General features: G+C 51.9%; 1 protein-coding gene across 2 annotated transcripts in view; it reads left to right on the top strand.

Annotated features, from left to right (window-relative positions):
- The window catches only part of JADE2 (jade family PHD finger 2), a 66,883-nt gene extending 53,605 nt beyond the window's left edge, over positions 1-13,278 (top strand). The window contains exons 9-12 of one of the 2 annotated variants that reach the window (XM_057371326.1): positions 79-540; positions 4,999-5,116; positions 8,636-8,764; positions 10,997-13,278. In XM_057371326.1, coding sequence (XP_057227309.1) covers positions 79-540; positions 4,999-5,116; positions 8,636-8,764; positions 10,997-11,868 — 1,581 coding nt within the window. In that variant the 3' untranslated portion in view covers positions 11,869-13,278. The remainder of the gene's footprint in view (positions 1-78; positions 541-4,998; positions 5,117-8,635; positions 8,765-10,996) is intronic. The other variant, XM_057371327.1, reaches the window with a different exon arrangement.
- Positions 13,279-13,819: the final 541 nt, after the last annotated feature.

Genomic DNA, 13,819 nt, shown 5'->3' with positions numbered 1-13,819 from the left:
TGTGTCCCTGGGTCTGTGCTGTGTTCCTCAGTGTCCCCAGCTCTGTGCCTTGCCCTGAGCCCTGTCCTCCTCCCGCAGTGCTCCATGCCCGCCTGTGTCACCGCGTTCCACGTCACCTGCGCCTTCGACCACAACCTCGACATGCGGACGATCCTCGCGGACAACGACGAAGTGAAGTTCAAATCCTTCTGCCTGGAGCACAGCACCGGGGCCACCAAACTGCCCGAGGAGGCACGGACAGAGCCCGACCAAGCCCAGCTGGACTTGGAGAAGGTGACGCTGCGGAAGCAGAAGCTCCAGCAGCTGGAGGAGGACTTCTATGAGCTGGTGAAGCCTTCGGAGGTGGCAGAGAACCTCGACTTAAGCGAATCGCTGGTGGATTTTGTCTACCAGTACTGGAAGCTGAAGAGGAAAGCAAACTCCAACAAACCGCTGCTGACACCAAAAACGGATGAAGTGGACAACTTGGCTCAGCAAGAGCAGGATGTTCTCTACCGACGCTTAAAGCTCTTCATGCACCTCAGGCAGGACCTGGAGAGGGTGAGTACAGCCTGTCCTTCAGTGGTACCCATGTGCTCCCTCAGGACTGCTCTAAGGTGTGCTGGCACCCACAGACAGCAGAGCCCTGCTCCCCCTGATTCAGTTTGCCTCCCCTGATGGTTCTGTTCTTTCATCTTCATTCAGAAATCTAACAGTGCTCGGTGTGTGTGCATCATCACTGCCAAAACACCAACATCGATGGAATAAGTCAGTGTTGGTCTCAAAAGAGCAAATGTGTGCTGGGGGAGGTGCCTTGGCAGGGCTAGGTAGATGGGAGGCAGATGATGCTGCAGTTTATGTCCACTATACGTGAACAGTTTCAAACCACAGAATAACCCTGTGCTACTCCAGGATGCAGTTGCATCAGATGCTTTCCAGCAGCAAGTCTTGGGAACACATCATTATTTACTTACAGTAAACATCAAAAATGAGTGAAAGGCAGTGAGAGCAGGGCCAGTGGGACTGGGCATCCCCTGCCCTGCTGCAGCCARAAGTGGGTCAGCTCCTCAGGGAGCTGCTGGCGGAGGCAGAGCTGGGCCAGAGGATGCAGACAGAGGATGCTGCAGGCACCTGCAGCTCCCAGTGGTGCAGGACATCCTTGAATCCTCCCATCCATAGGAAAGGGAGCAGCTCCACGGCAGCTTTCTGGGCGAGAGAGAGCATTGGTGGAGCAGCAGTGCCCCGTGGTGCCAGAGCTCCCCGGGCTGGGCTTGCTCTGCACCGTGCAGCGTTCCATGGGTTTGGCTATCATGCTGCACAGAGGGCAGGAGCAGGGATGGGGCAGCGGCTGGAGAGGAGGAGCAGCAGGAAAGGAGAGCAGCAGTGAGAGGAAGAAGCACAGGGATGAAGCACACACAGGAGCTGGGCTGAGATGGCAGAGAGGGGATGGGTGCAGTGGTGCTGCTGCTGGGGAGGCACAGCACAGGGCAGCAGTGGCACAGGGACAKGGACAGGGACAGGGACAGGCAGGGCAGGGATGCTGAACCTGGCAGGCAGAGCCCAAGCTCCTCCTCTGCTTGAGATCCAAGCCCTGCCTGGTCCCCTCTCTCCTGTTCCTGCCAGAGGGGTGAATCCATGGCCTTTGCCCAGGTCACTGTCTGACCACCCACCCAGGGTGCAAAAGCCTTGGATGGGCTCAGGGAGTCTCTAGGAGCAAGGAGGAAGGAAAACAGCATTCCTTTGACCCTGCAAGTGGTGCTGTGGTTCCCTGAGCAGAGTCTGAGGGTGCTACAAGTGACGTGCTGCTCCCTGGGAGCAGGTGAAGGTGGTGGAGATGCTGCCCCTGCATGTCCCTGAGCCGTCTCTTCAATCTGCTGTGGGTCTGTGGCATCACTGAACCCATGGGGAGGGAGGCAGTGTGGGTGGGCACTGTGTTCATGTCTGGGTGGGGTTCAGCTTCAGGCCAGCCCACCGTGGTCCCTTGCACCCTCCTCCTGGAGCCCGAGAGCCTTCTCCTGTGTAAAAACAGTTGGATTTGAAGCTCTTGGTCTCTTTTCTGTGCTCCTGTGGGCCCTCATCCCTGTGGTCATCACTGCCATCCCTCTGCCAGTCTGTCCCTGCTTTGTTCCTGCCTTTACTGCACCACGTTTCCATCTCTGTGTTGGGCTGGGCTGGTGCCTGATCCGAGGGTGACAAGTTCAAGTCACTTTTTCCCCTCGTCTGCTCTATATTTTAAATCTAAACCCAGTTGTTCTGCCTCCTGCTGCTTCCTCTTGTTCCCAGCTTGGCTTTCCCAGCTGCCCTGAACCGCTGTGCACCCCTGGGTACCGCGCTTTGCTCCCGGCAGCTTCTCTTTGATTCCTTTGTGTCAAAACTGCGTGTTTTACCAGATTTCCCATTTTCCRGAGTCGCCTCCAGGCTTTGAGGGGTGTGCCCATCAGCATTCAGCCTCTGCTTAGCAACTCCCTGCCAGGTTTCACTGCCTGGCCCTGGAAGAGCTGTTTGTTTGTTCTGCTTCCAAGAGTGGAACAATAAACACCAGCCAGATCAAAGTCCAGTGCTCAGATGGGTGATAGGAGTTTAAATCCAATTGTTGCCAGTGCATCCCAGGTATCTGATCCTGCCTGGCAGCACCTGGCAGGTCACAGCCACCCTGTTTCACTTGCAAATAAGAATCACATCAAACTGGGATCAGGGATGAGCAGCCTGGAAGGCTCTAAAGGCTTTCAAAGGGTATCCACAGGACATCATGTTGGATTTTAGCATTTTCAGCAATTCATCTGGCAGAAGTGGTTGTGATTTTGGGGCTGATAGTGGTATTGGGATCCAGAAGCTGGGGAGGCAGAAGCAGAGAGCAGGTGACATGGGGACAGAGTGATGGTGTTTCTGTCATTTTTTAACCCCTGTCATTTCTACACTTCACAGTGTCAGCAAATTAAAGCCATTGCCAAATTAAACCCTAATACAGTCCCCCCATTTTATTTTTRGCCCTTTTTTAACCCTCTTTGCCTTTTTCCTAAAGCTTTTTCCGAGGACTGGGTGTCTAAATTCGCTTTAACAAAAAGCTGTGGTTTCCAGGCTTTCACACCAGCATCTAAACTTGGCTTGGGGAAGCAGCACTGGGTGGTGTTGGGCTGTGTAAGTGTGGGTAAATACCAGCAGTCTCTAAGCAAAGCTAAAGTAATGTTTTCTTCCAGGAATATCAAATCATAGAGAAGAGATACCGCCAAACGCTTGGAGGTTCTGGTTGCCAGATGCAGTTGTTTTCTTCATAAAGAAATCTTAAGTTTGATGTTTTCTCCACTCCAGAAAGAAAAAAAAAAAGAATGTAGTAAAATACACTATATAACTCTCTGCCTGATATTTACAGCTGGGGAATTCAACAGCAACAAAAAAAAAAAAAAAAAAAAAAAAAAAAAAAAAAAAAAAAAAAAAAAAAAAAAAAAAAAAAACCAAAACCACAAAAACAACCCAGCAGCTTTTTCTCCTTTGTTTCCAAACATTCCCAAATTGTCCTTAAGTGAGACAATGTTAGGGGTTGGCTGCAGTTGTCCCTGCCCTCACAGCCTTTGGGGCTGATATGAGGTGAACATGGACCATTTCCTGGCTTGCTTTGTCACTCTGAGAGGCACAAAGGCTCCTGGCTACATTGGAACAGCCCCCCAAGCCTGGAAATYTCCCCTYAGAGAGGRGTGTGAGGATGAGGAGGGGGAAGAATCAACCACATCAGGGTCACACGTGAGTGTGGACGTACCCATGTGCGTGTACCTCTATTCAGGCCACCTCCTCCTTACCTTATTACAGGCAGCTTTGCTCTTCCAGAGCATCAGAAAGCTGAGTAAATGCTGTCAAATCCTGTTAGATGCCATTAGCATTTCTGCTCTGCAGCTGAAAGCCTCTGCTCGCTGCAAAAGCCTTGATGTCCATTGTGGCAGCAGTGCCAGAGCCTGGCTCTCCAGCCACCCTCACTGGGGCTGGCAAAAGCATTGCACTGAAACTCATCAGGTGCCAGGTGCCAGCAGATACCAGCAGTGGCTCTGGCATCTTCTGCTGCTGGGGGTGTTCATCAGCAGCCCTGTGAGGTGAGATGAGCAGGGTTTAGCTGCTGCTGCTGCACTGGCTCACCTGAGCAGTTACATCTTGTGCTTTGCTGTTTGTGTTTAGAGCTTCAGATAATCACAGAATCAGTTGGGTTGGGTTGGGTTGGGTTGGGTTGGAAGGGACCTTAAAGATCATCCAGTTCCAAGCCCACTGCCATGGTTAATGAAATTTCTTGAACTGGGACAACATGCTCCTATGATTTGTAGGTGGATGTGCAGTGAGTGTGAGGAAACAAATGCAGGGGGCAGATTTGAGGTAGGGAGCTGCACCACCAGCTTTATCAGGTTTTTTGCTGTATTTTCTATGCTTTGCCCTGGAACCTGCTTTAGGGCAGTTCTGTGAGGCTCTGGCATCCCCATCCCAGCCAAGCCCCTTTCCTGCCCTGGCTGTGGGAAGATGGTCTGTCCCTGCCTGCAAAAAGAGCCATTTGTGGATGAGAACTGRTGCACTGACTTGGGGCACCAAGGTGCTTCACAGAATGTGGCATTTTTCTGTGCAGGTGTCCGTGTCAGGTGTGAACAGGGCATGATGCAGCTGCTGGGCCAGGGGTTCAGCACGATGGTGGRTGGGTGGTGACTGTGCTGTGATGCTCCTTCTGCAGCACCTTCCATTCTGAGACCTCCCCATGCCCCTCCTGGAGGAGTCACCCAGCCTTCCCTGCCCACCCTGGGGTCCTCCCTGTTGGAGCCTGGGATTTTTGGGAACATTCACTACATGGTTTTTCCCCATAAGTATCACCCAGTTTGGATCAAAAGCCCTCACTCCTTGCCCTGGCTCCCCCTGGTAGGAGTTCTGGTGCAACACAGACGATGGTGAAGTGAAGAGGATGGAATCCTGGGCAGCAGGAGCAGCAACAGGGCCTGAGGGGACCTGCTTTGACCCTGCCTAAAGCAGACGCTGTTTCTTGTGTTTCTCTAGGTTAGAAATCTCTGTTACATGGTGACGAGACGGGAGAAAATGAAACACACCATTTGTAAACTGCAGGAGCAGATCTTCCATCTCCAGATGAAGCTTATTGAGAAAGATCTTTACCCAGGTCAGTACCACTTAGCAGAGTTTGTTCTCACAGATGCTGTCCCCACTGTCCTCTGAAGCCAAGTTGTGTGCCCCAGCTACCCACCACTCCCCTGATGTGTTATTTTGGTCACAGTTKTTAAGTTTACTCAGAAACTCACAATAAAGCCAGACTCTGGGTGGCTGGAATGCTGGAGCTGTTTGTTTTCACAGCTCCCTCTTGACCCTCCCCTTCCCAGGAATCAGTCAGCAGGACCAAGCCTTTGCTTAGGTGGGGATGCTGAGGCAGTGCTTGGTGATTTCTGTGAGCTGGAACTGCCTGGGAGGAGATGGCACCTCCATCCTGGGCAGGGGCTGCTCTGCAGCTGGCTCCCTGGCACGGGTGGCAGCCCTGCTTCAGGCTCTTTGCAGATGCCTTTGAGCATTCTGTGCAGAATGGAGGGTTAAGCTGCTGCTGGGGGGTCTGTCACTCCAGGAGATCAGCTCCTTTGGCTCTGGTCAGCTGCAGCTCCCCCCTCACACAGCCTTAGTGGAGATCATGCTGCTGCTTGCAGAGCCTCTGGCAACTTTTATTAAGGACCTGAAATAAAGTTGGTTTCCTTTTGTCCTACTTTTTTCCCGTTTTGCACAAGCAGTGCTGGAGCCCACAGCTCCTGCTCCCTCCTCCTTCTCCTCCTTTCCCTCCGGTGGCAGGGCAGACCAGACCCCGTGGCTGCAGAACAGTTTTTCCAGCAGCAGCATCTGGTGCTTTGGCAGCCGCTTCCGACGGTTGTTGTGTTTGTGGCTTTGGAGTTGTGTTTGAAGCCATCACATGGTTGGGGTTTCTTCAGGAACTGTCTGGGCTGAGCTTTCCTTGACAAAAGTCTCCTTTGACTGAAGTTTTGGAGGCTGAGGGATGTGGATGTTGAGATGTCTGTGACTCAGGCCCATGCAAATTCCTCTCCATCACCGAAGCTGGGCAGTGATGGGGGACAGGAGTGGTCGGGACCAGGAAGGGTTTTTAAGCTCACCTCTCTTGCAAACATGGTGTTAGATACCTGGAAATGTCCCTGGGGAGCTGTGTTCCCCAAAATGCCCCAAAATGGGGACTCCAAGCACTGGTGCATGCCCGACTGTCTCTCTGGTTGGCAGCCAGCAACTCCTCCCAGGGAGAGCTGGAGTAGGTGAGCTGGGAGCCTCACCAGTGGGATGCAGATGCCAGCCAGCGATGRGGAGCTGTGTTGGGGCTCTGCTGATGGTATTTCAGGGTTGTRTGCACTGCCCAGTGCTGGTTCTGTGCTGTTGCCCCTCCTGAAAATGTCACGAGTGTGCTTGAGGAAAAGCATGGCTCTTGCCATGATGTTTGTTCTGCCTGAAGGTGAGTGATCACAGACAAATCCGCAGTGGGAGGGTGGGGATTGSTGTGCAGGGATCACTTCAGACCTTGTGATGCAGATGTTCTTCTCTCCTGCCCCACCTGGCTGGCGTTTGCCCTTCCCTTTTCCGCTCTGAGCTGCTTGTCTCTCCCAGGATGGACATTTTGGTTGAGCCTGAGCAGGGACCGACTGCTCCATCTGGGACTCAGCTCCTGTGAGTCCCTGCTGCCAGGGAAACYGCCCAGCTGCAGGAATTTGATCCTGGGATCTCCAGGTGGTTTGGGCATCTGGGTCCTTCCCCTGCCAGTGGACACTGGGGGCCCGAGTGCCTTTTGGCATCAGTCCACAGAGTGTCCTGAGCTCAGGAGGAGTTCCCTGGCCAAGTGACCCTACCAGGAGCTGCAGATACTCAGCATCCTGTGGAACCAAAGCTTTAGATAACTCACTGCTGCATCTTCCAGCATTACAAAGCCCTTACTGGTCTGGAAGTGGGGGATGGTTCCAATCGCATCCTTTCCCACAGCTCCTGACCAGGATGCTCTCCATACCTGGGSTCCCAGGAGAAAGGAAGGAGTCTCCATTATTTCACCAGGATGAGCCAAGTTTTTAACTGCTGTTGCAGTAGCCATCGACCGAGATCTGTTGGGGTTGTTCCAAAGATGGTTTTGGCACAAAGGTTTTTTTGGACTGGCTCCCACACAAAACTCCRAACAGGAGGGGTTTATTTTTCCCGCTGTCAAATGATCATTTAAGCAGGAGATTCTTAATAAAATCAGTGAGAACTGCCCGTGTAAAATGAACCYTCCTCTCTTCCCTGTATTTTTCTTGCACCGAGTGGAAAGTAAACACTGTCTGGCTTTGAAACACGGCTACTATTTTGACAGGTTCCTCTTCAAAAAGTGCTGCTCGGGTTTCTCTTTAGCCCYGTTGTGCTGTCTAAACAAAGTTAGATTTTGATTTTGTAAGCGAAGTGAAAAATGTGTCTGCCTTCCTCCCGTTACTTGTCAGGAAYGTAGCAAATACCAAATTTGCTTTTGCATTTCTTTTTTTCTCTGAGTCCTGTGGTCAGGAGGGGTTCCTGGCTGGCAACCCCAGGACTGTAAATCCTCTGTCAGTTCAGACTCGGGCAGGTGCAATGCAAATTCCCTCCYCTGCTCACCCAGTACATTTCCACTGCTGCAGAAGGGGGAGAGCTGAGGTTATTCCCTCTGACCCCTCCACCCCATGGCCTCTCTGCAGAGTCTGCTGAGGATTTGCTGCCGGCTGACACAATAAACTGATTTCATCCTGAAGTTCATTGCTCAGCCCATGGGCCAGACTGTAAAACTGCTTGTCTCTCCTCCACTTCCATCAGCCACCCACACTGTGGTTTAAGGGCGATATCCTTCCCCCTCTGAAAATTAATAGAAATTTTAGCATGGACTTCTGTGGGGGAGTGGCCTAACAGTGTAAGTAAAAACTGTTGGAAGTGTTTTATTTGGCAATACAAATTGTACTTTTATAGGATATTTGTCCTATTTACCCAAGAGGAATAAATCCAGTAGAAGTTCAAAGCCATTTAAGAAATGCTAATTTTTAGGTGAATGTCTGCATAGCTAAGAGTTAGATCCCTGCCTTTCCATAGGCAGTTCTGGTCATCTTTCCTGCTTCATGTACGTGTATCACTCGGGGGATTTTTCATCCTTTCACAGTTTCGCCAGAAGGTCAAATCAAGGTTGGCTTTTAAAGTGCTGCCACCTTTACTCTGTCAGTCTGTGCTACTGAATCCCTTCTGGAGATGCTCTTGCTGGTGATGGTTTGTAGGTCCCCATGGCTCCTGRAAGGTGTCTGAGCAGGATTTGGGGTTACTCCCTTGTGGATGCTCACCCCAAAGTCCTGACCCAGGTCCGTCACTGCAGAGTTTTCAGCGAGTCCCCTGTCCTTGGTGGGGCTGCTCCTTTGGCCATGCAAGTTCCTCTGCAAGGCTAAAACCTCTTTTTTGTTTAACCTGCAGGATTCAGATTTTTTTAACATAGAGACCTTAGCCTAGAGCTGGCCAAAGAGAGGCCCTTGTTGTCCCTTTAGAATTGTTTGCAGGTCTGACCAGGTCTCCACTGTGGGGGTGTGCCCCAGGGGAACTTGCTCACTGCARCATCCCTGGTGCCTCGTCTCACACGGCGTTTTCCTTTTTTCCTAAAAAATRCCAGAACAAACTGGGAAGAAGACAAAGGGTAAGAAAAGTGACCCAAGAAGGAAAGGAAGAGATGGTAGAAAAAATAGTCCCGAGAAGACAGAGAAAAGGAAATCGGTCAACGAAACTGTTTTGGGACAACTGGGTAAGTCTGATTTTATGGCGCAGAGTTGACCTGTGATGCTGGAGGCTCCCTGTTTTGGGGAGCAGGGTTAAGAGTCCCAACCCCTGATCCCTCCTGCACGTACACAGTTACACCTTCATCTCTCCTTTGTGGGAATCAGCCTGAATTATCCAGATCCTACTAGAGAGACTGGGTCACAAACATGATTGCTGGCAGGGCAGGGGGTGTAAACTCCCCCCTGCAGCCCCAGGATTGGGAGAATGTGTTACCAAACCTGTGMTGTGCTGCTGGAGTGGGATTTTGCTTTCAGGTGATAAAATCAGACTTACCCACCCCACGGCAGGGCTGCTGCCCCGTGTGTCCTGTGCTGTGCAGCATGTGGGCTCTGAGCTCTCATGGACTGTCCATGGCATTTGTGGTCATGCTGGTGGTGCCCGTGGTGCAGGAGCATCCAGGAGTCGGGCACAAAGCACATCCATCTCTTGAATTTGGTCATGGGGTGAGGAGGTGCAGCCTGGCCCCACAAAYGCCTCCATCTCATCCCCATCAGCTACAGCAGCAGGCAGGACTGGGGGAAGGAAAAGAAACAAAACAAAAACATCATTTTGGMCAAGGTCCTTGACAGCTGCAGGTGTTTTTTACATGGAACTGGGCTGTTGTTTGACTTCCCCTGCTGCTGCCACCTCCACCAGCAGAGGCAGGACGTGATGAGTCTGTGTGTGCCCAGCTGCTCCACGGGGGCACAGGGGAACACTGGTCCTATGAGGCTCTCAGGCAGTCTGGAGGTGCTGTAAAACCCTCCAGAAGGTACAGAGCACTTCTGTGGGAGRTCTGGGGGGTCTGGGCCACTCTGCCTTCCTCTGCTTTGCACATTGCTCACCTGACTGTGCTGCTTTCTGGTCATCTCAGAGCTGTTGGGTTTTAGGACCCTTTGGAAATGGGCTTTTGTGCTCACTCTGTCTCTGCTCGGTTCTCTGCTAAAGAAGTTTTGGATTTTCTGGGGTCAATTCCAGCAAACAGTGGAAGGCTGGGGAATCTCAGCGGAAAGCTGCATGGCTGTGAGCTTGGGAAACCAGGCAGCTGACCCAAAGCTTCACCAAGGTCTTGTGACCTCCTGRATTTTGTGAAGGGCTCGAAGCATCCCTTGGGGCTGCTGTCACCAGAGAAGGGCTGGGGAAGGTGAGCTGGGCTGTTCCCACAGGAAGGTGAGCTGGGCAGTGCCCTTGCCCACAGGACTTGGGCTCTGATTTTTGTGTGCCACACAGTGCCCTGAGCTCGTCCCTGCTCCTGCTTCACCTTTCCTGCCCTGGGCTGGTGTCAGGGTGTGTTGCTGTCTTTTCCAAAAGGGCCGTGGTGAGGTGCAGGAGGGTCACAGCCAGTGCTGCTGCTCATGGGTGAGGGTGATCAAAGTCACTGTGTCAGGCAGACATTGTTAGTCACCCCACCCATGCCACTGCTCTTTCCCTCACTATTCCCAGACTGTTTCAAAGGAGAGCTCTTCCCTGAAATCTAAAATCATTTTTCCTCCATCCATAAAACCAACTCAGATGTTGAACCTGTGGGTTTCTGTTTCAGAATTAAAGCTGCCTATGCCTGTGTAGGTGTGCACCTTTCCTGTTGCTAATTGGACCCAATTAGCCCCACCCACAGTGCTCATTCTTGCTCTCATCAATCATTATCAAGAAGTTTTTCAGCTTTCTCCATTCCAGCCTTCATCTCTGCTCCTCTTCTTCAGTTTCCATACCTTTTGAGCTGTTCTCAGGCCTGCAGATGTGTCAGTGGCTCCATCACCACACTGGCTGCTTGGCTCTGGTGGTGGCCTGGCAGCAGCTGCTCCCTGGGGAACTTGTCACCCCTTGCCTGGGCACAAATCCTGGTGTGTCATTGCATTTCTCAACTTACACTTGAATTGTTTGTTTTTCACTTTTGCATGAAAATGTTCCCACCTGTGCTGGGATGGCTCATTGCTTGTCATCTTCACTGAAGGAAGATGCTTGGTTTGGATTTAGGGARGTTCATGGAGTGTTAGATGTGAGGSACCACTGTGGTTGTTGTTCTGTGATCTCAGTGCACCCCAAATTCAGCACTGGTGCTGGGGTAAACTCTCCTCTGTATCCAAGTGTGGTGTGTTACAGTTGATCTTTCAGGTGTTTCTCCAGTGCCAGGGAGTTTTGGTGGAGTTGGTGATGGTGACAGAGGGCAGCATGGCTGTTCCTGGCTTCTGAAGCACTCTCCCTCTCTTGTTTTTCCCAGGCTTGTCAACCTCCTTCCCCATCGACGGGACCTTCTTCAACAGCTGGCTGGCGCAGTCGGTGCAGATCACCGCTGAGAACATGGCCATGAGCGAGTGGTCACTCAACAACGCCCACCACGAGGACAGCACSCCCGGCCTGTCCGAGGAGCTCCTCCAGGACGAGGAGACCTTGCTGAGCTTCATGATGGACCATTCCCTCAGGTCGCCATTCAGGCAGAGCGAGGCCACAAAGAAAGTGAAAAGCAGAACGAGAACGAACACTAAGAAAAAGCTGCCGAGGTGCAGCCCCCCTGCCGTGGGCAGGGGCCACCCGGAGGGCTCGGAGCCCTGGACTAACAACGCCAGCAGCTTGTCGGATGAGCCCACCAAGCCCTTCGCTCTGGATTCCAGACCGAGCAAGTCGGAAAAAGGGGCAGCAAAGCCTCCCACCGAGCGCAGAGGGACGGGCGAGGCCAAAAGGGCGGCCAGGAAGGGCTCTCTCCAGAAAGGCAGCGAGCCTCACCCCCCTGCCGGGACACGGGGCTGCGTCAGCAAGGACGAGGAGGAGGAGGAGGAGGAGGAGGAGACGCCGCGCTGCGCTCAGACGGAGCCCAGCCCCGCGGCCAAAGTGCCTGACTCCGTAGGTAGCCCCAAAACCATCGTGCGGTTCAAATTACCAAAGGAGAGCCGGGGGACRCGGCGCTCGCAGCCCCCCAAGGCSGACGGCGCCGGCGCAGCTCCCCTGCGTCGCTTCGACGCCGACACGGACGGATACTTCTCCGACGCCGAGATGAGCGACTCGGACGGGGAGTCCCGCGGCGGCCGGGCGCAGCGGGGCCAGCTGGACACGGCCGGCGAGGACATCGTCAGGATGAGCATCCTGGCATCCTAACTCCTGCGGCCACGCCGGCCCCACGAGGCCTCAACCCAGTTCCAACTGCCATGTCCAATTTCTGCCTGGTGTCACGGCGAGGGGGGTTTTTAATATGTGTATATAGTTGGAAATTCGGCACTGTTGTCTTTCTCTTCTCGATAACGCCTGAGATACAGCTTCAGCTTCACCGACATCGATGACTGTGACAGCAGTGGTCCCTCCCCRGCTCCCTGCCAGACCCYRGGAAGGCGAGCCGGCGCTCTCCGGGACCCATGGCCGGGGTGCCGAGAGGGTGGAGGGTGCCRGAACCCGCGCTTTCTGCAGGGATGGCAGTTCAATTAACGGGCATTATTTAATGAGGGGCAGATTTCTGCCTGGGACGGTTGCCCTCAGAGCAGGGAGCGAGCAGAGGGTCCGGCAGTGGCCAGCTGTGGGATGGGAGATCGCCACCTGCGTGTGCGGAGACAAGGAAGCAAAATAAGCGATTCCAAAATAAATAATGACTAAAGCACAAAAAGCTTGTTGGAGGAAAACGCTTGGGGTGGAAGAGAGCAATGTTACATTTCTATTTTTAGGGAAAAAAAAACCCTTGGTCATTATTTTTCCCCTCACCTTTCCATCTGGTTGGGAACCGTCCAGGGGCCAGATGCAAAATTTCTCCCCGCCCATGCCCCCGTTGAGGTTGTTAGAAACACTGAAGTGATTTACTCAGGTGAACAGATCAGCAAGTAGAAAATGGAAATGGGGAGCAGATGGAGGAGGAAAGCATCCTTTAAAACCACCGTGGGGAATCAGGGGTGGTGTAACCTGATTTTTTGTGCCCTTGCTTCTCTCCAGTGCTGCCATGGTCTCACCATGCCAGGGCAGCACATTTAAAATCCCCCTTTCACACCAAAACCATGGCCCCAAGGCCAAATGTGCTGTCACTGAGGGGAAATGGCAGCCCTTGCCACCACCATTGTGTTTTCCTACTAAATGCTACAATGGAAATGGTGAATTTATTCCTCTCCATCTTTTTGTTTTGTTTTGGGTTTTTTTACCTTAAATCCTGGTTACAAGCTGTTGACTCGTTGTGGAGGGGTGATTCACAGAAGCTGACATTATAAATATTACAATAATTTAATGCATAAAATGTCCCCAATAAGCCTTAAATGTTGTTTAAAAGCCCATGTTACCTATAAGTCAGGCGAATTTCCATGTTTGCACTTAATTGCACCATTACTTCGGTTTTGGCTTCAAAGGTCACAGTTAAGTCATGCTATGTGTTTTATTGGAGTGACCCCAGTGTGAGCTCAGGGAACAAAAAAAAAGGAATTCACTGAAACTTTTGTTGTTGTTGTTTTTTAAAAATAAAAAATGTTTAAAAAAAAAMHWAAAAAAAAAAATAAACCACAAAACCAACCCAAACCTGGGACACTTCTGCAACCGGTTAAACCCTTCACTAAACAAAAAAACCTTGCAATTGTCAAACCAATCAGTCAAAGAATTTTGTGGATGCCAAAGAAATATTTTGACAGTCAAGCAGCACAGCCAGAAACCGGAAACTTGTCATTATGAAAAACAATTGGAAGTTATTTAGCAACCAAGGACTAAAGACACACTCATACCACACTGCTGCGGCGTTAGGTTCCAAGCTTGCTCCGAGGGATGCTGCTGCTCCGAGACCGCATCCTGCCGTTTTGGTTTCCGATGCTTTTTGCTCATTTCACTGTGAGCTTTCTTTTTGAAACTCTGAGACTGATTYCGATTGATGTTTTAGAGTAGATCATCTTTATCAGCCTTCCAAAGTCCTTATTATTGGTAAAATTGCAGCAAAGATCAGTGATGACAGCCCAGCTGATCCYAGGCACGGCGAGAGGCAGGGCTTTGGGTGGGATACCCAGCCSTGCCTAAGCCCAACACTCACCTGGATGAGACTGACCGTGCCTGGGAAGGAATCTTCCTCAGATGGGAAAAATGTGACATGAGT

Source organism: Malurus melanocephalus, unplaced genomic scaffold (assembly GCF_030028575.1).
Source record: "Malurus melanocephalus ecotype Western Australia unplaced genomic scaffold, MMel_1.1 scaffold_144, whole genome shotgun sequence".
Lineage (NCBI taxonomy): Eukaryota > Metazoa > Chordata > Aves > Passeriformes > Maluridae > Malurus > Malurus melanocephalus.
This window is presented reverse-complemented; position numbering and strand designations above follow the sequence as displayed.